The following is a 22,991-nucleotide window of genomic DNA, read 5'->3' on the forward strand; positions in this document are numbered from 1 at the left end:
TGGATTTTTGTTAAACAAAAGCGATTTTCGCAATAAGGAATATTGTGCGCCACTTGATTAAACTCACATGGCACTGTTATTGCGAAGTGGTGCACTGTTACAGCTGTTCTGCATCCGTTTACCAACACATTTTTTTTATCACTGTTAAACTTGTTATTTATCGATGTCATTAATGAGCCCGGATTTATAAATAAAAACATTTATATTATAGCGCAATATTTAAATTTATTTGAATTTGGACATTCTTGGAATATTTCAATTTATTGTTCTTATATGTACGTAATTTTGATACAATTCTGTTTTTTAAAGTTATATGCAGTTTTGATTTTTTATAAAAAATTGGAAAATTTGCTTTCTATTAATTTAACTTAAACGAACTCAATAAGGTGGTTGTGCCTTGTGAAGGAACATTCCTAGATCAAAAATGAATCGTCTTTTATAGATTGGTTGCTGGAAGTTGCAGTATAAGCGCATAAGGAAGCGTATTGTAGATGTGCAACCGATAAGAAAACACGCAAATAAAGTGTGTGCTGTTCTCGTGACTTGGCCAATAAAATAGAAGACATTTACGCGGGTTGTTTGAGAGGGAAGTAGTTACTCTATGGAATTACTTCGCCTTCTTGGACTCCTTCTTTTTGCTGCTGCTACTGCTGCTGGCGCCGCCGCTCTCATCCTTTTCTTTCTTCTCCTTCTTCTCGGGTTTCTCCTCGGGATGATCCTCGTATGCGAAGAGCACCTTCAGCTCACCACGCACAAGAGCCACCAGCAATGGGGTTCCCATGCATGCTGGCACCAAATATAAAAGCGCTGGCTGGGCGTGCTTGAAGACGTGCATCACAAAGATCGTGGCCAGCAAGCCCATGAAGTAGGCCACCAGGGTGGAGTAGAAATAGATGCGAGTCTTGCGCTTTTTGCTATCATCGAAGCGCAGCAGCAGTGCAATGAAAATGCCAGGAATCACGATGTCGCCAAGACCCAGCATGGCAAAGTTCGAGGCGTTGAAGCCATTGTCGAGAATGTCCTGGGGAAAGACTAGCTTAATGGGCGCTTCGAAGCTCTTGGCCACTGTCACCATGACATTGGTGCCAAACACCCAGAAGATGTCGTAGAAGAATAGTCCGCTAAGCAGGATAACGCCAGTAACAAAGTTGTTCAAGTGTAGCATCTCGACACCGTTGATGGCAAAGGCCAGACCAAACATGTTGTTAGCGATCCAATGCTTCTTCAGCAGATACCAGACACCGATGGCGGAGGAGATGACCAAGCAAACAATGTCATGTGTGGAGAACTTGTAGTTGATAATGTCCTCCTTGTGCTTGCCCTCGCCCTTTGTAAAGTGAATGTGGAATGGCACCTTTGGCACTGCGGCTGGCATCAGCGAATTGATCACGGGGCTCAGCAGATGGGCAAGAGCAATCACGCCCAGCACGAAGAAGTAGCCGGTGAGCAACAAGTTGATGTGGACCTTTTGGAATATTTTGAAGAACATGTAGAGGCCGAAGAGTGCCACTGAGGCAATCAGTGGGAAGTACATGGCGTCCTTCTTGGTCATCGTGTCCGCTTTCTCACCCGTCGACTGTGGCAGATGTACAAAGTGAAAGTAAAAGTGAAAATCACTCAGCGAAGAAAATATTTATTTTGCATGCAACTCACCTTCTTAAGCTTGTGCAGCTTCACGGAACGTATGGAGCCAAAGATAATGGGCAGCATAGCCATGATGACGAGGCTGCCATACGCGACTGCGATACCCTCCGGCGTCGACGGCTTCTTTTCGGCAGTAATGGATTCATTTTTTGCATTCGCATTTCCATTCACATTTTCGAGGATTTCTTTGATTGCCTCCTTTACGCTGCCAATGACCTCTTCCGCCATGTCTGCTCTTGTTATTTGTCACTTATTTCACTAAGGATTCACTTAACTTAATGCGCCGTTCACGATTTTTGTTGCAAATCGTTCGGCCCACACTGTTTGGGGGTAACTCAAAACTGACACGCAGCACTCAACAACAACAGTATGCACACCAACGCACACGTCAACAGTAGAGAAGAGTGTGCCCGTTTGTGTCAGATACATTGATGTATCGATGCTTCATTTCGAGCATCGATTTTTTATGGCGAATATTATATATGCATTTTGTAAGCAAATATTTATAATTTATTATTATTTTGTATTATATACCCTTTTCAGATTAAATTGAATAATTTCTTCAATAAATATTTGAATATTTAGATGCTTTTGAATTTATATTTGCCATAAAATATCGATTGTTACGCAAATTTAAAACATCTTTTAATCGATAGTGGTATTGTTCTGCACATATGGGCGGTAGATTCAAATGATTGCACTATGCTGTTGCTGTCGAATGAATTTGATATTTTCTTAAATATGTACCGTTGTTCCACTTTTGCTTCACAACAATTTATTGTAACGCACGAGTGTGAATGGAATTTATCTCTTATCCAGCATTCTCTCGCCAGCATTCTCGTCGCTGCACGTTATCAGACAAAAGAGCTGCAGCCATGTGCGAAACAAAACGCTGTGTGCGATTCTCCAGCGATCCTCAGTCGAAAACTGGAGCCCGATGAGCGTACACATTATACAAACACAATTAGAACAAGAATTCCGAAAATAATACTCACCATACAAAAACGCTGTGAACTTGAAGAAAACAATGTCGAGAAAGATAAAAACTTGTATTTCCGGTCGTGGGCTGCCGTTGTTCCTTCAACGGGCAATAGGAACGATGGCGATGCTGATGATGGGTTGCATGCTCATTTCCGTACCAGGCGCCACTTGTAAGTGCTATTGTAATCAAGAATTTATCACAATCCCTGGCAAACTATACATCTCTGATTAGCTCTGTCCGATGACGATGGCGCTGTTGATGATAAGGCCAACATCAGCACCATCGAAAAGCTGCAGCTGAATGTTTTTATTAATTATGACGAGCACACTCAGCCCACTGTTGGAGGGCAGCCAACGAACATCAGCCTTGGGCTCTCGGTCAATTACATTGACATCGACGAACTGGATGGAAAGATCACGCTCCATTGCTGGTTAAATGCGGTGAGTAGCCCAAGAATTCCTCGGCACGATCTTAATATTAAAATAATGCAACATCACAGCGCTGGAAAGATGAATCACATATTTGGAATGCAAGTGAATACGACAACATCACCAAGGTGCATATGTCGGGACACAAGTTATGGAAGCCACAGATTACGCTCTTCAATTCGGCCGTTGAGGAAGGCAACTTTCTGGTAAGCACGCAGCTGATCCTCTCCAGCGATGGCAGCGTGCTCTGGGTCACTCCGGCTGTCTACACCGCCTACTGCAGTCTCAATATGCGCAACTGGCCCTACGACGAACAGACGTGTAAACTGAAAATTGGCACCTGGTCGATGAATCACATTGACGCTGTCTACAACAAGGAGAATCATGAGCTCAACTACGAAAATGTCGTTGAGTCCACAGAATGGGAAATTCTCAGCGGCCTAACGAAGTTTGTGCACAAAGACTTTTACAACTACATCGAATTCACATTCAGGGTGAAGCGTCGATCCTCCATGTACACAGCTGTCATTTATACACCTGCCATTTGCATTGTCATCCTGGCGCTGTCCACCTTCTGGCTGCCACCTCAAATGGGCGAAAAGATACTGCTGAATGGCATCCTCATCGTATTGATCTCCGCTTTCCTCATGTACTTTGCCCAACTCTTGCCGGTGCTGGCCGAGAACACGCCACTGATTGGTAAGTACAATTTGAATGCCTTTTACAACTTGTAATACATTCCGTGTATCCACAGTGATCTTCTACAGCGCCAGCTTGTTGCTGCTCAGCCTATCCATGATTATCGAAGTTGTGGTGCTTTATCTGGCCACAGCACAGCACAAGCGGCGACTGCCCGATTTCCTCAAAAATCTGCTGAATGGCAAGCTTGGCACTTGGCTCTTCCTCTCTTACTTCAGCAATGAGAGTGAATCGATGACCGCCCGCAATGGCAATGGCATCATCAAGGAACTGGATGACCATGTGTACGAGAATGCAGATGAGCCCATCAATCCTCTGGACATTAACAGCGAAGTGCCCTCGGCTCGTGCTCTGCAGTATGATTGGGTGCTGCTGGCCACCGCTGTGGATCGCATCTGCTTCCTGGGCTTTGGTCTGGTCTTCGCGGTGCTGTGCATCGTTTACGGCGTCTAGAGTTGTTCTCATTCGCGGTTGATGCTTATTACTATTTCAAATTCTATTATACTCATATTACTAAATACAAAACTAATCCTTAATTAACAAGTACACAAGTTGTTATATATATGATGTTGATACTTCTATTTACGAGTATGTACAATATTTAGACACAGACATAAAAGTAAAATTAAGTGTTGGCTTAAAAGCGACAACGACAAAGATAACAGACGATGTAACAAATTAGCCCGGAAAGTGACCCTTCAAGTGGAAAAGTGTTTGGGGGTGACTTGCCCTTCTGGTATTGCTTTTTGCTGCTGATGCGATCCTCGTGGACGCTGCTTCATTGCTCCATTTTATCACATATTATATGAAAATTACACAATTAACCAAAAGTAGCTCGAATTAAGCGAAATGTCCCTTTTTGCAGGCAGACGACGACAGCCAGATAGAGAGAGAAAGAGAGGGAGATATGAAGAAAGAGAGAGTTGTCTTATGCGCAGCGGGTGGTCCTTGCGCAGGTCCAGTCCCCCATCCAGTTGTATCTCTGCCTGCCTGGTTGATGGCCGTGCTGTTGTAAACAACCCCAACAAATTGGGGTTGCCATTTCAATTAAATGCATTGCTGGGCGGGGTGTGCTGCTCATAGCTCGGCGTTGTCGATGTTCTGGGTCCCGGGTCAGCAGCACTGCCAGCGGACTGGCTGGTCACTGCGGCATACGATCCAGCTGTGGGAGCGGGTCCAGCAAACACTGCGGACACATTGCCAGGCGAGGGCAGCGATGAGGCTGTCGAGGGCGAAGGAAATCCCAGGCTGGAGCAAGTGGACGCCGGCGAAGTGAGCTCCGTTGCTGATGTGTGATGCAGCAGCTGGGCATGGGGATGTGCAACGTGCGGATGATGAGTGTGTGTGTGTGAATGTGAGTGGGAATGATGCGCCAGATGATGCTGTAGGTGCTGCGGGGGCATCGCATGTGGAGCGCCAGCAGCAGCGTGGTGATGATGCTTATAGGAACTAATCATGCTGCTGGCCGGATCACAGCCTTGCGCCTGTGCCTGGCAAGCTGCCATCAGGCCGTGAAAGTCAAACTTGTAGGCGTAACGCTTGCCATGAACCTTGGTCATAATGTTCTTGTCGTAGTAGTACCTGGAAAAAAATAAGAGAAGAGAGAGGGAATCAGTTGGCAACTAGTTTTTCTGCGAATGAGTCACATGCGATAATGGACCAGAGTTGTCTGGTTGTGTGGACTCACCTTAGAGCTCTGCTCAGCTTATCGTAGTTCATGTTTGGCTTGGCCTTGCGCTCGCCCCAACGCTTGGCCACCTCGTCTGGATCGATAAGCCGGAACTCGCCCGATTGGCCCTCCCAGCTGATACAGTTAGCGTTCGACGAATCAGCGAGCAGCTCGAGCAGAAATTGCCAGAGCTGTATCTGCCCGCCAGAGCCCTGGGCGACCAATCGGTGAGAGGCAGCGTTCAGCAGCTGATACGGATCTGAAACAGCAACACAGAAAAAAGCACGAGGCACATCAAGCAACAGATACACAGATACTGATACAGATATATACACCCCGAGAGAAGCAGACAGCAAGAGAGCGACAGAGAGAGATACAAACGAGATTTTCTGGTCAATGGCTGCGTTGCGAGTGGGGCACAACGGGAGCGGAGGAGAGAGAAAAACGCGGTGAAACGGCGACAACGTGGCATGCAAACCAAGCGAAAGCTTTTAATCCGCACACTTCTACAGAAAATCAACCGCAAGCGGACATAAATCCTCGAAAGCAGTTAGACTACTCCATAGCAAAACCTCTTGCACCAGGAGATTGGGTTATTCCAGCGATTAAAACGTGCTGCAGATACCCAAGCTAAAGAGTTAGGGACTGCACTAGGCGGAGCTGCTCCCAAGGCTGAGGGAAATTCCCCCCACAATGTTGTGCGACTGTCACGAAGAAAAGACATAAGGTGACTCACGAATCGTGGCCAAGCGACCAGGCGAAGTGAGCTGCGTGCTCGAGAGAGAAGACGGCGATCAAAGAGAAGAGAAAAGTCTGGAATTTGCTTCCTCTGCTTCTAATGAACTTATAGTATGAAATATCTATTCTTTCGGCATCTCTTGAGCATTCCCATTCTGGCACCGGAAATACCAATTGTCGTGCTATGCAGACGAACACAAAAATATGAGTACATTGGTGCTTTAAGCAACATTAGCTTAAGATTGCAAAAGCTAACACTTTAGGTGATATAGGATCAGGAAAAGTTGCTTGAACAACTTTAATGTTATGTAAACTTATCAAGGAATATATACCGTATAACTGAGTTTCATATAATTGAATTACAAAGCAACTAAAATCCTTTACAAGGAACATCTTAAATAACACATTTTAAATAAAAACAAAATGGCTAATTATTTGATTATTCGAAATCAAGGAGAGAAACTTTGTTTTGATACAAATGTTTCACTTTTAAAATAATTTTTCTGTTTAAACTGTTTACTCATAATCAAAACGAATCATGATAAATCAAGAAGTGCCACAATACTATGCAAATCATACGAAAACCACAAAATACAACTTTTGGAGATCATCTTCAGCATGCACATAATTTACCACATAATAGAAATATCCAAATTATTTAATGGGAATCGGATAATAAATGCAAGACTTAATCAGCAATACAAAACAATGTTCTAGAGCTTAGATCAAAGAGATGCGAAGTTGAGTCATACCATTGAAGATCATGGAGCTGTGTGTGGCAGCACTTGGACCATGATGATGGTGTGGATGATGATAGTGATGGACAGCGGCAGCCGTATGGTGATGTGCATGCGGATGATGCGATGCCGTCGGCGCAGGTTGCATACGCAGACCGAAGCGCCTGTTAAAGTCCTCCGAGAGGCGCCACATGACGCCCACATCAACACTAACGCTCATCCTGGGAATGTATTTTTTAAAATTTAGGAGCACAGATTTGGCACTTCACTTAATCATGAAAGTCACACTACAAAAATTAGCTTCTCTTCCGAAATAATCTGTTGAAACTAGATTATAAAAATCATCACTAATATTTAATTTTGCTTTAGCTTATCACTTGATTTTCCTAATCAATTCGTTGTATTCTTTGTATTTTATTATTTAGCAAGCGCAGCTGTGAACCGTTTCGGGCTAACTCCATTTGGTAACTGATGCCAGGATTGGCAACAATGCGGCCAGCAGCGTCGAGTATCCTTATCAAAAGTCACGCAACCCGTCGGCCAAAATCCGATTGAAAGCCGAGCAGAGCAGAGACGCACCTTCACCTGCGCAGCTGGTGGTAACTGCTTTGGATGCTTCGGCATCTCCCAAAGTCACAGGCCACGTGCAGCCACTCAACCCTCAATGCTCTACCCGGGATTCGGAGTGGGAAGAGAAAAGGGAGTGAGACGCAGTCGGAGAGAGTGGGAGGCATTTGGCCGCCGCAGAGATTTAACTGTAATCTGCGCCACGCCGACAACGTGTAATCCTCTTTTGGCATAAAAAACAAATCAATTAAATTGGCATCGTCACAGTCAGTCAGAGGACGAAGTTGCTCCTCCTTCATGACATATGCCCAGACAACAGGCAGCAGGCAGCAGGCAGCAGTCAGCCGGGAACAGGAAGGATGCGACGAATTGAATATTTTCCTGTGTTTTCCTGCTCGCTCAACTGACCGCCTGCGGTGCTGTTGTCACTGTTGTCGCTCCCGTCTCGACTCTCGCTCAGAATTCTGCTCTAGCTTTGGCCTGTGACTTTGTGACTTTTCTGACTTTGCGACTTTTGGTGCTGCGCTGAGAGGATTATTTTGATTTTATTATTAGATGCCACATCCTGTGAGAAATTATCATATTTACATCGTTTATTATTAAGTTCATCACTCGAGAGGCGAAGCACTGTCCTTTCGCCTCATGCCCCTCCCTTGTCAAGCAGTTAATAACTGTCGAGCACAAAAAGTGCTGCATACTTTGCAGCTGCCGTTGTCGCGTTCCATTTTAGCGAAATTCAAGCGATTTACGTTTATGAGTGAAAGTTATAAGCCACTTGCTAAGTAGAGAAGAAATTCAAAATGACAGGTAGTTAAGACTGAAACTGTGTATCCATAATTAAAAGCAGTTTGAGCTTCAGTTTTGCCAAGGGGCGAAAAACCTCATCACATTCCCCTCTTCCTATTCACATTAATTTCTCGCCTTTATCAAAAGCAATGCGAAGACGGGAGAAAAACAATCAATGACGCACATAAGTAACAACGCTATCAGTGCCTGAAAATCTTAATCAGTTGCCATTAACTTGAATCGACGGCACAGAAAAAGGATTCAATTGATGCTTGACCACAAAGGATGCGAGCTAAGGCAGTCGCCTTAAACGTGCCGTGGGGAATACGACGTGCAGCCAATTACAAGCAGTTCAATCTGGACACCATCAGATTTATGTTGCCATAGATTACACTTAACACCTACGTTTACTCACTTGGCTCATTCTCGTTCAGCATGGGACTCGTCTCTCGTCCTGTGGCCCTGTATAGACTGAGGGCAAAATGCTTGGCCAGGAGAATGCCTCCTCGACGGGAGCCAGCACAAACCCAGAAATCGGCCCGACTCAGCTGGCAGAGCTCGTTGCCATCTTTGGGAAAGCGGGTAATGTCCGGCTCGGGATCGATCTTAACCTTGCGTGTTAGCCACTTGACCCAACTGGCAATGTCCTCGGTAGTCCAGACATGCGGATCCACAGGCAACACGGGTGTACCAGGACCCTTGTTCTCTTCCTCTTCCTCTTCCTCCTGATCCTGCTCCTCATTGGATTTGTTAGAAGGCGGGGACACGTCGGGCAGCTCCAATCCCTGTGATTTAACCAGCAGCGGCAGCCTGGAGCTGAGGCTGCTCTTACTGGAGCTACTGCTACTCGTATCCGACTCGGAGTCAGAGTTGGAGGATGTGGAGCTATCGCTGGTGGAGCTGCTGCTATCGCTGTCGCTGCTGCTGCTGCTACGTCGACGTTGTCGCTGTCGTCGCCTTGGCCGACTGGCCAAGGGACTCGTCGTCTTCGCCTTCGCTGCATCCAGCGCTGCCTCTGTTGTGCTTGTTGTTGCTTCTGTTGCTTGGGCGGATGCGCTGACCTTGCTGGATCGGACATCCTGGTGCATGGCATCAAGGCTCAGCACAGTTCTCGCGCCGCACAAGAAACTATCAAATTGAGTTGTACTTTGGTTCACACTAAGTAGAATTGCCATGGGACTACCCCAAGTTGAGCAGACACTTATTGCCGACACTAAACAACCTTATCAACTGGAGTAGGAGGTTTCCAATTTAATTGCACTCGCGATTGACGTCATTGTCAAGTGGTTGTCACTAAAAATATGCTTAATCACTCGCGGATGGGTCCGTTGATGGACTTAGGATAAACAAACGTTTGTCCGGGAGCCGGTGATTCACTCGCGCGCGTTTCGAATATTATCTTCCCACCGGTGCGGTCACTAGGGAATTACACTAGCTTGGGTCAAGAAACCAAAGTCGACTTTCCGCAAACAATTTCTGGAAATCTTTTAGTGGAAAATTGTGTTTGAACAGTTAACGACCGATTTACGTTATACGCGATTCTCGAACGATCAGCAATCGATCAGCAGGCAACCGAGACGCATCTGCACAGGTTCGCGTTTAACCGACTAATGATCAGCCAAAACGTACGACGATAAACTCATGACGAAATCAAGCAAAGCCGAAAGCTCTCTCCCCAACGTTCGTCACTCGCGCAAATCGCTAATCTGTAGCCACCCGATGCCCAATCGGCAAATGCCGAAGCATTGCCGGTTGCTGGTGACCGGTTTGGAGCACTCAATTTGCCAGAGGGATCGCTAAAAGCTTTTTGGGGTTCAGTTATCTGCGCCACGCTCTTGAGATTGCATCGCACTCGCAAGCATGACGTAGGCAACTCTCGCTGAACATCGGTCTAGGGGCGTGAGTCATCGACGCTGCTTGTTGACGAGACAAACAAATTCGCAATCGTGTGTGTGTTTTTGATGTCTCATGGAGTTCCCCAGGCACAGGTTTCTGAACTGTTGGCGTTTGCAGTGTGTGTGAGGGGAGGGGGGAGAGACATAAGGTCGTTCGAGTGTTGAATAAATTCATTCATTAAGATACACTCGCTCTCTTTTACCGTCTCTTTCTGGCACACGCGTTGTCTGTTGACGCGTCATTATTCTTGGAAAAGCAACATGACTTGTTTGCTATGATTGGCCTGCTCTCTCTCTCTCTGTCTGTTGTTTTGGGATCTGTGTCTTATTTTGGCCAATGTTGCCGAAGAAGGCGGCCAGATCACAGTGCACAGTGCTCAGTATAGTACTCGCCGAGCATTCATGGGAATCGCACATTACGCGACCGAAATCCGAAAGCTCTTCGAAACGATTACTGGCAAATGGACAAATAGACGATTGCTCTATTGAAATTATTTGAATTGAGCGCTGCATTCCGAGAAACCATTCTGATTTCATAGCCTCGCCAGCCGCCGTATTTAGTGCAAGTGATTCACCCCAAATGATTCGCGTGCGCCCCCCGACCCCCTCGATTGCCTGATTTGTCATTGTCTTGTGCTTGGCGCCACAGTTATTATACACTTATTTATACTCGTATTTACATTCGTGTTTGCTTTTCGATTCTGGCTGACTTTGCGTTGGAGATGATCAAGCGACCTGTTGTCCACAGAGCTTTTACTATTTCATTCATAATTCGGTTGCCGTTCGGCGACAGAGACAGAGATAGAGAGAGCGAACCTGTTTCTCTCTTACTCTGTTGGTGAATGATCTTGTGAAATTCTGATTGCTCATTCATAACGCGGCGATTGCTTGTTTTAGTATTTCGAGGCGTTCTAATTACAGTCGAACATTCCTAAGGTGAATTCTCAAAGAAATCTTTGTGGCATGGAATTCCTCCACAATTATCTATTAGTAACGGACTTGTTGAACTGTCGCGGACTAAGCTGTAATAGCTAAGAACGCTGTAATTTATACACAGCAATGTTGTTTCGTGTTCGGGAAACTCTTATTATAAACGTGTGAAAGTTAGTAAAACTTGCTAGAATGTTTACAATACATAGCTTTCAATACACATTAGAGACGCTCGACTGCAATTGATAAGTTGGGGAACTTCTTAATCGGTAGTTAGTATGCATAAATAAATAAATAGTATCGCTTACTTGAATTAATGACTTTCACTTGTGGGTTTAATTAGAGTAAAATCACCTTGGGTAATCTGTGCCAGGGAATCACTACTTCAAAGTTGATCTGTGTAGACAAGTTGGACTTTGGCGTTGTGAGTGGAGGTGTGACTAAGTGGGCGTGTGTGTATATGTGTTTGTGTGCGAGTGTGACTATGACTAGTTGTGCCTCGAGTTCATCGAGTGCAGCAGCGATTAATGCAATTCCTCTCTGATTTCCTCGTCATCGGCCTCGTCATCACTGGATGTTGTGGCGTTTGTTGCCGTTGTCGATGCTGTTGTTGTCATGGATATTGTTGTTGCTGCCGTCACCGATGTCGATGCGCTGCTGGCCATGCGACCCGAGTTCCAGATCAAATCGAAATCCAAGTCGCATTCCTTGGCAATCCGTTGCACTAAAGCTCTGTCGACCAGGCCAGAGGCGCTCCATGAGTTGTCTTTGACAGCAAGCTCCTTGAGAGCGCGTCCCGCTTCGGGAAACTGCTTGGCGTTTACCAGAGCACGCACTAGCATGGCTAGAATGTGGGCATGGCGAATGGGAGGCACCTCGGGCTTGACTACAACAGATGAAAAACAATTAAAAAATGATCAAGTAACGAAGCAAAAGCATAGTCTAATGCTTAAGATACTCACCCAACATGCTGCGACAAGCTCCGATGACGCTCTGATTGTCGCCGGCGCGCAGCGCTTGCTGCATCTCCAAAATGGTCTTTACATCCACCACAGTGCGCTGCAGCTTGTTGTAGGCGTGCTGGGCGTGGCTGAGTTTCTCCAAACACTTGGCCGCCTCCTGCATGGCAGTCAGCGCCTTCTCATAGTCCTGGTACTCCTCGATCTCGATCTGCGCACAAATGGCATAGAAGTTGGCCAGCGAATCATAGGCTTGGCCCTTGCTGTAAAAGCTGACAATGTGCTTCAATATGCTGGCATCGCTCTGCCAGTCCAAGGCCTGCAGATAGTTGGCTGCCATGATGTAGATCTCGCGCTGACGCGACATGGTGGCAAAGAAGATGATTTTATCAGTGTTGCCCGATTTCAGCAGCGACTTCATGGCACGCACTTTATCCCCCGCCTGGGTGAACTTCTTGGTGGCACTGTGATAATCTCCTTGCTGCTGCAGCAACTCCCCGAGCTGCACCAGGATAGACATACGCGTGGCTTCCTCAAAGTCTCCTTTGCCTGGAGTCAATAAGTCAGCAAGTTCCTCGGTGACTGGGACACCCTTCTCCACACAGATGCTCAACGCACGTTCCAGATGCTTGGTCTTGGCCAACAGTTGGACAGCTTTCTGGTGCTGCTCGATGCTGGTGAAAAAGTCGGCACAACGATTGATCAGCTCCGCATCGGAGTCGGCATTCAGCTCGGTGGCAATGATCTCTAGTATCTCCGGCTGCTGAGACTCGAATGCCATCTCCAAAGCCTTGTGCAACATGCCCGCTCGATGGTAGAGCTCCACGGCGTGCTTAAAGTTGCCACACTCCTCAAAGTACGCGGCCGCAATCGCTTTGTCACGGCTGCGGGATGAGCTGGCCACTGTCCAAAGCTCCTCCTGAAAGTCGTTCTCTTTGCAGATGCGTATGGCATTGCTAAAGGTCTGAGCACGCGTGTAGAACATGATTGCCTCCTGAAACTTGCCTACATTCTCATAGTGCCTTCCCAGATGATAGCAGGCAGAGCGATCTCCCGACTGCCGGGCAATGGCATCCGCCTTAGAGATCTTGCCCAGGTAGCAGAGTATCTTCACCTGCGAGAACCAATCCTCGGCTTTGCTGTAAACGGCCAAGGCAGCGTCCATGTCGCCAGAGCTCTCCACATACTGACCCCACCACTTGAGCAGCTTGGGATCGGTGCTGGACTGAATGTAACGCTTCATGGCCATCGGATTCTCGAGCAGCAGCTGCGTAATGTTCTGCACCGGATTCTGTGTCTTCTCGAAGCACTCCATTGCGCCCTTGATGTCGCCACTCTCCTTTAAAGCTTGCGCCTTCTGGTAGTAAGTGTGCTTCAAGTGAATGCGATCATCCGTCTCGGCCACTTCCAGCGCCTCATCCAGATGACCCGTGGACTGCAACAGCTTATTGAGTAGATCGTAGCGCTTGCAGCGTTTGTAAAGCTCCTTCGCTTCCTCGATCATACCCAGTTCGATGGCCAGTACAGCCACCTTAGCCTCCATTTCCAAGTCATCGTCCTCCATGGCCTGGCGCAGAGCGCGCACCGAGCGAGCCTGCTCCAGATGACCCATGCACACCTTGGCAACGTCCAGGCGACTCGTGTGTACGCACATCTTGGCCAGATTTGTCCAGATAACCTTCGACTGGATGGAACGCACGCAGCGAAAGGCAAGATCCATTTGTCCCTCGGCCACATGGAGGCTAAAATTGAGCACCTGTCGCCTGGTGACAGCATCGCATTGCTGCAGATCGGCAAAGTCCTGCAGCGGCTGCTCTTGCACCGCATTGACCTGCAGGCAGACGACGCTGGGCACGCACAGATTAAGCAGCTGCGCACCTGCAGCCAACAGTTGCGACTCCAGAACATTCAGCTTGCCCTCGCTCTTCTCCGAGTAGAACATGACGAGGACTTGCGACTCCACGTAGTGACTGGGACCAGGTTGTTGGCGACTTGGCTTCAGCGTCAACAGTACCATGGACTTCACCTCCACGGCCAGCAGACGTGGCTCCTCCGTATCCCAGAAAATACGCACAGCCAAGCTGGATTTATCGACTTGCTGTTCCGATTTGTTCGCTGCCAAGTCGTATGCAAAGAGATTGTTTCGCTCGAAATCCCAGCAGTAGATGGCTGCACAAGGCGTGAAGCTGCTGTTGGCAATCACCAAAGCTAGATGGCTGCCCAAGCTGTTGCATTTGACTAGGATGAATTCGCCAAAGTCATCGAAAATCTCGTGGCCCGATTTGCTGGGAAACAACAGCTTGGGATCGTGGCGTGTCACATCGTAGGCCTTCACATAGCCATTCATGGTAAACACAGACAAGTAGCAGCCAGTTAAATCCATGCCAATGATCTTGCCTTCGATGTCGTTGCCCATAATCCTGTGGAGGACGACGCCACCCACAGAGTAGACCATAATGTCGCTGGCGGTCAGACAGAAGATGTTCTGATTGTGCAGACAAAGAGCTTGGCACTCGGCGGCAAATGTCTGCATCAGCCTGATGTTGAGCGAGGGCGAGCTCTTCACTGAAGCCGTTGAGCCGGCGCCAGATGCCTCCAGAATCTCATCAAATTCATCCAGACTCTTTTCCACCTTCTGCAGACTGTACGAAGAGATAGAGCGTCCATTACTGACCACCAAACTGAGTTCGTTCAGAGCCAAAGCGGTTACAGCAAACTCAGCTTGAACAGAGCATTGTCTGCCGCTGCAGTGCGTCAATTGAATGCTCTTGGCCGCACTTTGCACTGCCCACAGACTGCGTGTATGACAGGCGAGCAACGGCTGTTCTTTCAGCATGAACACGCTCGACAGACAGTTGACCAGGATGCAGGGCTTTGCCAGCTCATTGAAGCCCCAAGTGCAGCTCTTGACGGCGCCCTGTCGCGAGAGCGTTGAGATGTTGCCCAGCTGCCAGGCATCCTCAGGAGCGCTGACAAAGCAGCTCACGGTGCGTTTCCAGGTGTAAAGGTTGCCCAGATTCGTAGCCGCACACAATGTTTGATTGCTTGTGCTGTAGGCGAGGCAGGTGAAGATCTCATTGGAGGCGAGTTGTGCGTATTTGGACATTTTCTTTGGCAGAATGTTGTTGCCGTTGCTGTCGCCGCTACTCTCGGGACTAAAGAAGTTTCCAGTCGAATTGATGTTGTTCGAGCTAGACGTAGCGTTGCCAAGGCTGGAGACAGATGAGCTTAGTGCCAACAAACTGGAGCTGGGCAAGTCCATCTTCAGCAGATAGTTGTCGCTACGTTCAATGTCCCAGATACGCACCGAGAGATCACCCGTGATGATGGCCAAGCTGTTTCCCGCCCAGGCGATGGCGCCATGCTTGCCAGAGCCGCGTCCACTCAGCTTAACTCTGTCCAGCTCTGTGAGTATGCCAGTGGACTCCACCAGGTAGAGCGTTATGGTTAAGTCATCCAAGAGACAAATGACCGCATCCCTAAAATGCAGACAGTATATAAAAAATAGATATTTCAAATAGTTAACTGCAGTACTCACTTCTTGGGATGCCAAAGCATCTGGATGATAGACGGCTGCTGTGGTCCACTCTTCATCACCTCGGTGCAGGTGCCGCCTTGGTTAATGTAGTACACAACCCCGCCTTGGGTGCAAGCATAGAAGCAGTGATTGTCCCGTACTGTGGAGTGGCCACGAGCCGCAGTTCTTGGCCGCCAATTGGTCAAAGTATCCAGTGCATTTTCGTCGCCAGCCACTGCAGCCTTTGCCAGGCTGGCCATCTCCTCCCGCACCTCGCTCTCGACTGTCCGCCGAAAGCAGATAAGCAACAAAACCTCGCGCAGATCATGCGAGAACATAGTAAGAAACTGGTACTGACCATCACAACGCCAGCCCGTGACCAAGCCCATGGCATCGGCTGTTACCATGCGTCCGCCCTGCTCACTGAATTCCAGCAGCACAATGGCCGCCTTGTGGGGACCGCTGACGCTGGCGAACTCACGATGCCCGGCAAACCAGACATGGATGTCGCCGTGCTCCCAGCCCGTGGCCAACAGCGCCTTCTCCGGATGCCAACAGAGTGCCGTGGCCTGTGAGGTGGCATGCACTGGATAAGTCACATCCCGCTGAGGTTCTCCCTAAAAAAAGTTAACATATTTCAGTTGCGTTTGCGACATTTTTAATCCAACTTACCGTGTCGGCAAAGATGGTGACGCTGCCACCACGCTCCTGGCTGTAGGAGGCGACGGCGAAGAGCGGCTCATTGGGATGCCAGCTGCTGATGGTGCTCACTGCATCCAGGTCCAAGAATTCAATCTTTGTGTCGAAGTAAAGCGTCATCTTTCTGATGGTTCAACTGGAAAATATTTATGCCGGTGGTCACAACAAACAACGGTTGCCATGGCGCCGTCTTCACCAGCTGTCATCCTGGACTTGCTCGGTGTCCTACACATTGCGTTAGCCCTGGTAAAATTCGTGGTCATTAGTAAAATTCATAGCCATACTTGAAATACGAAAATTTCACAACCGGAAAAAGGATTTCATGCTGATAATATTCACTGTCTATCGCGCCCTCTCTAATGCTACTCGCATGATTGCTCCGATTACACTATGCGTCAAAAAATACTATAAGACAACGCCTACGCGTTTTCCTGTCAATTTAATATTAATTTTTTGTATATTTAAATACTTTCAAGTATGCACAAAGTTGTATTTTGATATACAAGTTGAGGAATTTATGACTGTTATACTCAAACGTAAATATTTAATATTTAATTAATATTGCGAGAAACAACGCTAGTGAATATTCAAACAACAATGAAGAGATCAACATACACATATAATAAAATAAAAACAATTGAATTTCAGTCTCAAAAAGCGTGTTGCGCTGTGTACAAGTGCAAAATCCACTCAGCGACTCACCAACACATATGTAAGCACTTGCAAAAGCAGAGAGCAAAGACAGCAATTAAATGTAAACACACTTACACGGACAGGCACGCACACACGCATATTGGATATATGAAATCAGCGCGACAAGTTTGTTGAGCTGCGGCGCATTTAAAAAGGGCATCAACAGTTAACAGTTAACCGTTTGAGTGAGTGAGTGCACAAACTGCAATAAATCCAAAATATGGCTGACAAGAACTGTGCTGGGAATGTACTGAAGATTGCAGGCGCCATCATCTTGCCAAATGTTGGGGGCGTGGTGAATGGCAAAATAACACGCAATCACATAAAGAACTGGTACGAGCATCTGAATTTTCCTTCATTCCGACCACCCAACTGGCTGTTTGCACCCGTGTGGACTTCACTCTATGCGGGCATGGGCTACGGCTCTTACCTGGTTTGGCGAGATGGTGGCGGCTTCAGTGGAGAGGCACAGCTGCCGCTGATCGCATATGGAACTCAGCTGGCGCTCAATTGGGCGTGGACACCGATTTTCTTTGGCCAGCACAATATCAAGGGCGTGAGTTGCATATAATTTTTTCACCGGTTTAATGAACATTTTCTTTATCTATTAATGCAATTGCAATGGCAATGTGTCATTCACAGGGACTTGTTGACATTGTCGCATTAACAGCTGCAGCCGGCGCTTGTGGAGTGCTCTTCTATCGCGTCAATAAAACGGCCGGTCTTTTGTTTGTGCCCTACATGGCTTGGTTGGGCTTTGCGACAGCCTTGAACTACGCGATGTTGAAACTCAATCCCGAAAAGAAGGAGGAAAGAAGCGAACAGCCATCGACATCGTCAGCGGAGCGCAAGCAGAATTAATATTTATTTTCTTTTTTTTTTCAAATTGTGTTTTTATTTTCTCAATATAAAATTGTAATCGTCACAAAATATAATCAATTCGACATTATCGATAAACTGCAGTGCTGCATCTCTCTTATCGCAGTCTATCGATCAATTCTACTCTGCTTCGATCGTTGGTGTTTGAAAATGCATGCAATTAATTGGCACCACCTTGCGGGGCAGTTGGTGCGGGGCTCGTTGGGGTGCCAGCCTTCGGGGAGGCAGCCTTGGGTGGCGAAGCAGTTGCCTTTGGCGACGGCGACGCCTTGGGAGAGGACTGCGAGTTGGGCGTATTTGCTGGTGTCTTGGGCTTGCCTTCATTCTGCTTTTGCTGCTGAGGTTTATTCTGAGCAGCTGGCTGTTGCTTTGGAGGCGATGCCTTGTTGCCTTTGCCCTGCTGCTGCTGTTGTTGTTGGTTGGGTTTTGCTCCAGCTGGCTTGGCGTTAGCTGCCTCTGGTTTGGCTGCCACGGCAGGCTTGGCGGTTGCCTGTTTCTGCTGCTGTGGTGCGGATTTGTTGCCTCCAGCATTCGCTTGTGGCTGCTTCTGAGCTTGTTGCTGCTGCTGTGGCTGTTGTTGTTGGGGTTGTTGCTGAGGTTGCTGCTGCTGTTGACCTGATAGCTGCTGCTCCTGAGGTTGCTGCTGCTGAGTTGGTTGCTGCTGCTGCTGAGCTGGTTGCTGCTGCTGCTGAGCGGGTTGCTTTTGAGCTTGCTGCTGTTGCTGTTGTGGTTGCTTCTGAGGCTGCTGCTGTTGCTGCTTCTGAGGTTGTTGCTGCTGCTGCTGAGCGGGTTGCTTTTGACCCTGCTGCTGCTGCGGTTGTTGTTTCTGTGCTTGCTGTTGAGGCTGCTTTGGAGCCTGTTGTTGCGGCTGTGCCTGTTTCTGACCCTGTTGCTGCTGTGGTTGCTTCTGTTGTTGCTGCTGCTGCTTTGGCTTCTGAGCTTGTTCCTGTTTCTTGCCGCCGGCTGCATTCGCTTGTTTCTGAGCTGCTGGAGCGGCTGGTTTCGCTTGCTGTTGCTCAGTTGGCTTAGAATCAGATGCAGGCTTCTGCTCAGTAGCAGGTGGAGTTGCTTGCTTTGGCTCAGCAGCTGGTGGAGTTGCTTGCTTTGGCTCAGCAGCTGGTTGCGTGGCTTGCTTCTGCTCGGCAGCTGGTGGAGTGGCTTGCTTCGGCGCAGCAGCTGGTGGCGTGGCTTGCTTCACAGGTGGCGGAGTCCCCTGCTTCGGTGCAGCCTCTTTGGGCTGTTGTTGAGCTGCCTGCTGAGCTTGCGACTTCTCTTCTGACTTTTTCTCGGGCTCTGCAGGCTTCGCAGCTGCTGGCACTGGAGTCTGCTGCACCTTTGGCTGTTCGGTGGGCGGAGTAGCTTGCTTGGCAGGTGGTGGCGTTACTTGCTTAGGAGCGTCCTGCTTGGCTGGTTGAGCAGCGCCCTGTGGCGCAACTGCTTCCGGTTGTTTAGTAGCTGGAGCGGCAGCTGGTGCACCGGCCACAACTGGTGTTGGAGTTGGGGATTTGGCCTTTGTTTGAGCTGGTGCTGCTGGCTTCAATTCAGCAGCTGGCTTGGCTGCAGTTGGAGCAGCTGCAGCTTCTTTCTTGGCATCATTTTGATCAGCTTGAGCTGGCTTCTGTTCTGCTTTGATAGGAGGAGTCACAGGAGCCGTCTTTTCTATATTGGCTGGTGCTGCAGCTGGCTTCTGTTCCGGTTGAACTGGAGTTGGAACTGGTGCAGCAGCTTCCTTCTTTTCAACCTTCGGCTGAGGTTGTTCCGTCTTCTGCTCGGATGCAAGAGATCCAGTTGCTGGAGTTGTTACTACTGGAGCTGCAACTTCTTTCTTCTCAGCCTTCGCTTCAGGCTTGGCTTGAGCTGCTGCTGGCTTCTGTTCAGAATTTTTCTCGATGGGTTTTTCCTTCTGCTCAACTGGAGCAGGAGCTGGAGCTGCCTTTGGTGGCTCGGCAGCTACAATTTGAGCCAAAGTCTGCACAGCAGGCGGTGTCTGAGCCTTTGCTGGAGTTGCAGCGGCTGGAGCCGCGGGTTTGTCTGCTTGTGGTGAAGTCTTTTGCTCCACTGGCTTCGGTTGCTCCTTCTTCGGCTCAGCCGCTTTTTGTGGTTCAGCTGCCTTTTGCGGCTCCGCTGCCTTTGGAGGTTCTACAGCAGTCTCTTGCTTCGCTAATCCACTTGGAATTGGAGTTGCTGCCTTGGGCTGTGCATCGCCTGGTGTCTTATTAATGTTGGCCTTGTCATTGGTGTTATCCGGTTCATTCTTCTTGGACTCCTTCTTATTGTCTTGTTTTCCCTTTTGAGATGAATTGTTTGCCTTCTTAGCTGCTTCATTTTGTTTAGTCTCGGGTTGTTGTTGTTGCTGCTGTTGTTGGTTCTTCTTGCGATCCTGTTTGGTTTGCTGTTGCTGCTGTTGTTGAGGATGCTTGTTGTCCGCTTTGTTTGCTTTTTTGGCATCCTTGATTGGCTGTTCCTGTTTCTTTTCCGTCTTGGTTTGCTCCTGCTGTTTTGCCTCGGTTTTGGCCACTTCATCAAAGTCACCAACCAGCAACGGCACCTCATCGTCTTCCTCGGAAATCTTAGCATCATTTCCAGCACCTTCAGCAGTCTTTTGGTTGTTCGACATCGAGTTAGCATACATGCGCAATTGAACAACAGTTTCCTGGCCCAATTGAGGCAAGATCTCGGGCAACATTTCAACAATCTTCTTGGTCTCGCCATGGCCAGTGACAGCAAAGGTATTGGCCGAGAGCGAGGCTTGCGCCTTAGGGTTATTAAAGTGTATAACTGTGAGGTCATCTTTAATGATATTGACCTCCTCAATGCCGGGTATGGTGCTCACAGAGAGTTTCTTCAGCGAGCTCTGCAACTTCTTATCATCGGTGGCAGCTGTCTGGTGCATAACCTTCTTCTTGCGACGTGGTGTTCCCTTGCCACCGATGCGCACCTGCGCCTGCAGCCTTTTTAGCTTCTCCACATTCATGGTGCCAAGCGATATTTTCACTACAATTGAAATTGATCCATATATATTATTCAGATTTAGATACAGATATAGAGATATTAATGTGCATATATGTATTACATAAAATAGGCAGTCCAAGAGAGAGAAATTACCTCAGAATATTTTCACAACGAAGACGACGATGAAGACGACAATGTGCAACTCCACGGGCGAAATACGAATGCGAATAAATGCAGCCAGGCAACCGATCCACAGCAAGACCCACGAGACGAAGGCAGCGCTGCTTTTATTAATAACGCCTCGACTCGCAAACTGCGAATTTCTCTCGCCTTTTTGCCTGCCTGCCTGTTTTATTTTTGTGTGGCACTTTTTGCATTTTTGTTTTTTCGAATACGTCTCGCAAAAACTCAAAATAACAAGCAAAAGAACAGAAAAACATACAAATAATGTCGCGGATGCTCTATAAATAGCCTCGCACATCTTTACCACGCCTTCTGATGCTTCTTCTGCCAGTGATTGAGTTCTGTGTGCCGCATCAACTCAACTCGGCGTGTGGCTGCCTTGTTGTCGTGCCAAACACAAAAAGCCAGAAGGAAATACAAAACATACAACCGAGAACTCAGATCACCGGCTGCTTCGGCTGTTGAACTATTGACGAAGCGGCGCTAGAGGCGCCAGAGGGGGAGGCAGTGTCTTCTCAAAAATAGAAAGTCATTAACTCATGTACAGTTCAACTTATGCTCTAGCTACAGATTGTGTGTGTACACAAGGAAGAGAGCCAAGATTCACTGAGAGCCGACTTCTAAATTCTCATTAGCAATTAAATCATGACCTCAAACTATTATTTGACTGCCTAAGATATAAAATTTGAGTAACATTTATATGAAATTTGGGTAACCAGTCTCCTTTTTTAGTACAAGTCATATATAACTAAGTTTTGTCCTCATTCTAACTTGTACAATCTGAATCCTTACAGTGTAGCTGCCCACAAGTCTCAGCCTGCAGGTTTTCCGTTAGTCAGCCGAAATGGTTTAATATGATAAATATATTTTATATGATAAGCTTTTAGAACATAATTAACTGAATAAACACAAACACAAAGTTCATGAACTCGCCTAACTTTTTGACTAATAATAATAACTATGCGATATTAATGTCAATTATTGAAAATCAGCATCTCCGAAAAGATGATTTCCAAATTCGTAAATATTCTTGAAACCAGGATAATCGCAAGCGTCGTAGAGTCGTTGATGCATTTCCAGCTCCCTTTCGATATGCGGTTGAAGAGCTGTGTATTTTTCTTCCTCTGCATGCAGTTCGGCCAGCGTAGCCATGTTCTAAAAGCAAGAAAATGAGCATTGAATAGAATTTGAACTTTTAGTACACCTTGAATAAAAACTGAACTTTTAGTACTTCTAGTCCAGCACTTACTTCACGATATCGCTCTTTTAGTTCTTCCAACCGTGCGGCCCTTGCTTCCTCTTCCTCGCTGGAAAACTGCTTTTCCAGTTCGAAGTCTTTGATGAGTAGGACATGCGGCGGCACATTAAATATCTGCTTGTCCATCTCACCTAGTTGATCGAGCTTCGATTGACAACCTTCTTGCATGAGACGCATTACAGTGTCTTTCTGCTGCGCCAGCACCTCAGATGTGGCGGGGCTTTCTATCTTCTTGACGGTCAAATCAACAGCTCGCTTAATAAGCGACTTTACCAAGTGGTCGCCTGGAATATGCATTTTGCAGTCTAATTTTGGTATATTACGAAAGTGATTTCAGCTTACGTTCGGCAGAAATTTGTTCGGGAGTAAAATTGAAGAACTCCATGGTATACGTGCTATGATTTAAGTCCATTTTGCACAAGTTCCACTTTTTTCACAAACAATTTTCAAACAAGATGGATGCCACAATTGCGCGTACTGATTGAAATAAGAAGCATACGCAATCGACAACAGTAATCGATATGTGCCACAGTAAAATCAATGTGACCAGCAAGATTGCTTGCAATAAAATTGATTTAGTTTGAATGTGTGCGGGAAGGGGATAAAATTAAATTCGATTTTTTTTTACCTATCATCATTATTACACATTAAATTTAAAACTGATTGTTTATATTTTTATGCCTGATTAAATCAATGACCGATAACAATTATCGTCATGTGCAATCATTGCACTCCAAGACCAGAATTGTGTGACCAGCATTGTGGGCGATAAAGTT

At 47.3% G+C, this 22,991-nt stretch overlaps 7 protein-coding genes across 8 annotated transcripts; 2 read left to right on the forward strand and 5 right to left on the reverse strand.

The window, feature by feature from the left end:
- Positions 1-242: 242 nt before the first annotated feature.
- On the reverse strand, positions 243-2,059 carry LOC133837808 (minor histocompatibility antigen H13). The gene is made up of 2 exons (XM_062268702.1): positions 1,654-2,059; positions 243-1,576 (listed from the first exon to the last, which is right to left on the reverse strand). The coding sequence occupies exons 1-2, from the start codon at positions 1,870-1,872 to the stop codon at positions 608-610; spliced, it is 1,188 nt and encodes a 395-aa protein (XP_062124686.1). The 5' UTR covers positions 1,873-2,059; the 3' UTR covers positions 243-607.
- A 609-nt stretch (positions 2,060-2,668) lies between these two features.
- LOC133837799 (neuronal acetylcholine receptor subunit alpha-2) lies at positions 2,669-4,296 on the forward strand. Its single transcript, XM_062268690.1, has 4 exons — positions 2,669-2,795; positions 2,858-3,066; positions 3,126-3,753; positions 3,809-4,296. The coding sequence occupies exons 1-4, from the start codon at positions 2,672-2,674 to the stop codon at positions 4,204-4,206; spliced, it is 1,359 nt and encodes a 452-aa protein (XP_062124674.1). The 5' UTR covers positions 2,669-2,671; the 3' UTR covers positions 4,207-4,296.
- Positions 4,297-4,305: 9 nt separating this feature from the next.
- LOC133837791 (DNA-binding protein D-ETS-6) lies at positions 4,306-11,343 on the reverse strand. 2 transcript variants are annotated; one of them, XM_062268668.1, is made up of 3 exons: positions 8,666-11,328; positions 5,441-5,681; positions 4,306-5,334 (listed from the first exon to the last, which is right to left on the reverse strand). In XM_062268668.1, the coding sequence occupies exons 1-3, from the start codon at positions 9,423-9,425 to the stop codon at positions 4,797-4,799; spliced, it is 1,539 nt and encodes a 512-aa protein (XP_062124652.1). In that variant the 5' UTR covers positions 9,426-11,328; the 3' UTR covers positions 4,306-4,796. The 2 variants fall into 2 exon arrangements, with proteins under 2 accessions (XP_062124652.1, XP_062124661.1); XM_062268677.1 differs by lacking the exon at positions 5,441-5,681 and having other exon boundaries at positions 5,160-5,334; positions 8,666-11,343.
- A 36-nt stretch (positions 11,344-11,379) lies between these two features.
- Positions 11,380-16,602, reverse strand: LOC133837781 (intraflagellar transport protein 140 homolog). Its single transcript, XM_062268655.1, has 4 exons — positions 16,224-16,602; positions 15,573-16,168; positions 12,038-15,513; positions 11,380-11,961 (listed from the first exon to the last, which is right to left on the reverse strand). The coding sequence occupies exons 1-4, from the start codon at positions 16,368-16,370 to the stop codon at positions 11,600-11,602; spliced, it is 4,581 nt and encodes a 1,526-aa protein (XP_062124639.1). The 5' UTR covers positions 16,371-16,602; the 3' UTR covers positions 11,380-11,599.
- A 481-nt stretch (positions 16,603-17,083) lies between these two features.
- Positions 17,084-17,905, forward strand: LOC133837891 (translocator protein). Its single transcript, XM_062268807.1, has 2 exons — positions 17,084-17,499; positions 17,586-17,905. Exons 1-2 carry the CDS (start codon positions 17,164-17,166, stop codon positions 17,802-17,804), a joined length of 555 nt encoding a protein of 184 aa, XP_062124791.1. The 5' UTR covers positions 17,084-17,163; the 3' UTR covers positions 17,805-17,905.
- LOC133837836 (neurofilament heavy polypeptide) lies at positions 17,787-21,071 on the reverse strand. The gene is made up of 2 exons (XM_062268738.1): positions 20,928-21,071; positions 17,787-20,816 (listed from the first exon to the last, which is right to left on the reverse strand). Exon 2 carries the CDS (start codon positions 20,794-20,796, stop codon positions 17,983-17,985), a length of 2,814 nt encoding a protein of 937 aa, XP_062124722.1. The 5' UTR covers positions 20,797-20,816; positions 20,928-21,071; the 3' UTR covers positions 17,787-17,982.
- An 864-nt stretch (positions 21,072-21,935) lies between these two features.
- LOC133837901 (protein MIS12 homolog) lies at positions 21,936-22,733 on the reverse strand. The gene is made up of 3 exons (XM_062268818.1): positions 22,558-22,733; positions 22,207-22,499; positions 21,936-22,112 (listed from the first exon to the last, which is right to left on the reverse strand). Exons 1-3 carry the CDS (start codon positions 22,625-22,627, stop codon positions 21,936-21,938), a joined length of 540 nt encoding a protein of 179 aa, XP_062124802.1. The 5' UTR covers positions 22,628-22,733.
- Between the last annotated feature and the right edge of the window lie 258 nt (positions 22,734-22,991).

Source organism: Drosophila sulfurigaster, chromosome 2L (genome assembly GCF_023558435.1).
Source record: "Drosophila sulfurigaster albostrigata strain 15112-1811.04 chromosome 2L, ASM2355843v2, whole genome shotgun sequence".
Taxonomy (NCBI): Eukaryota; Metazoa; Arthropoda; class Insecta; order Diptera; family Drosophilidae; genus Drosophila; species Drosophila sulfurigaster.

Excerpts from the sequence above, each read along its gene's own strand:
- LOC133837808 (XM_062268702.1), bottom strand. The coding sequence starts at position 1,872 with ATGGCGGAAGAGGTCATTGGCAGCGTAAAGGAGGCAATCAAAGAAATC. Across the intron at positions 1,577-1,653 it reads AGCTGCACAAGCTTAAGAAG|TCGACGGGTGAGAAAGCGGA; the intron begins GTGAGTTGCATG and ends CATCTGCCACAG.
- LOC133837799 (XM_062268690.1), top strand. The coding sequence starts at position 2,672 with ATGTCGAGAAAGATAAAAACTTGTATTTCCGGTCGTGGGCTGCCGTTG. Across the intron at positions 2,796-2,857 it reads TTCCGTACCAGGCGCCACTT|CTCTGTCCGATGACGATGGC; the intron begins GTAAGTGCTATT and ends ATCTCTGATTAG. Across the intron at positions 3,067-3,125 it reads TCCATTGCTGGTTAAATGCG|CGCTGGAAAGATGAATCACA; the intron begins GTGAGTAGCCCA and ends GCAACATCACAG.
- LOC133837791 (XM_062268668.1), bottom strand. The coding sequence starts at position 9,425 with ATGGCAATTCTACTTAGTGTGAACCAAAGTACAACTCAATTTGATAGT. Across the intron at positions 5,682-8,665 it reads GCTGAACGAGAATGAGCCAA|ATCCGTATCAGCTGCTGAAC; the intron begins GTGAGTAAACGT and ends TTGCTGTTTCAG. Across the intron at positions 5,335-5,440 it reads AAGCTGAGCAGAGCTCTAAG|GTACTACTACGACAAGAACA; the intron begins GTGAGTCCACAC and ends ATTTTTTTCCAG.
- LOC133837781 (XM_062268655.1), bottom strand. The coding sequence starts at position 16,370 with ATGACGCTTTACTTCGACACAAAGATTGAATTCTTGGACCTGGATGCA. Across the intron at positions 16,169-16,223 it reads TCACCATCTTTGCCGACACG|GGAGAACCTCAGCGGGATGT; the intron begins GTAAGTTGGATT and ends AACTTTTTTTAG. Across the intron at positions 15,514-15,572 it reads ATGCTTTGGCATCCCAAGAA|GGATGCGGTCATTTGTCTCT; the intron begins GTGAGTACTGCA and ends TCTGCATTTTAG.
- LOC133837891 (XM_062268807.1), top strand. The coding sequence starts at position 17,164 with ATGGCTGACAAGAACTGTGCTGGGAATGTACTGAAGATTGCAGGCGCC. Across the intron at positions 17,500-17,585 it reads GCCAGCACAATATCAAGGGC|GGACTTGTTGACATTGTCGC; the intron begins GTGAGTTGCATA and ends TGTCATTCACAG.
- LOC133837836 (XM_062268738.1), bottom strand. The coding sequence starts at position 20,796 with ATGAATGTGGAGAAGCTAAAAAGGCTGCAGGCGCAGGTGCGCATCGGT.
- LOC133837901 (XM_062268818.1), bottom strand. The coding sequence starts at position 22,627 with ATGGACTTAAATCATAGCACGTATACCATGGAGTTCTTCAATTTTACT. Across the intron at positions 22,500-22,557 it reads CGAACAAATTTCTGCCGAAC|GCGACCACTTGGTAAAGTCG; the intron begins GTAAGCTGAAAT and ends TGCATATTCCAG. Across the intron at positions 22,113-22,206 it reads TAAAAGAGCGATATCGTGAA|AACATGGCTACGCTGGCCGA; the intron begins GTAAGTGCTGGA and ends TCTTGCTTTTAG.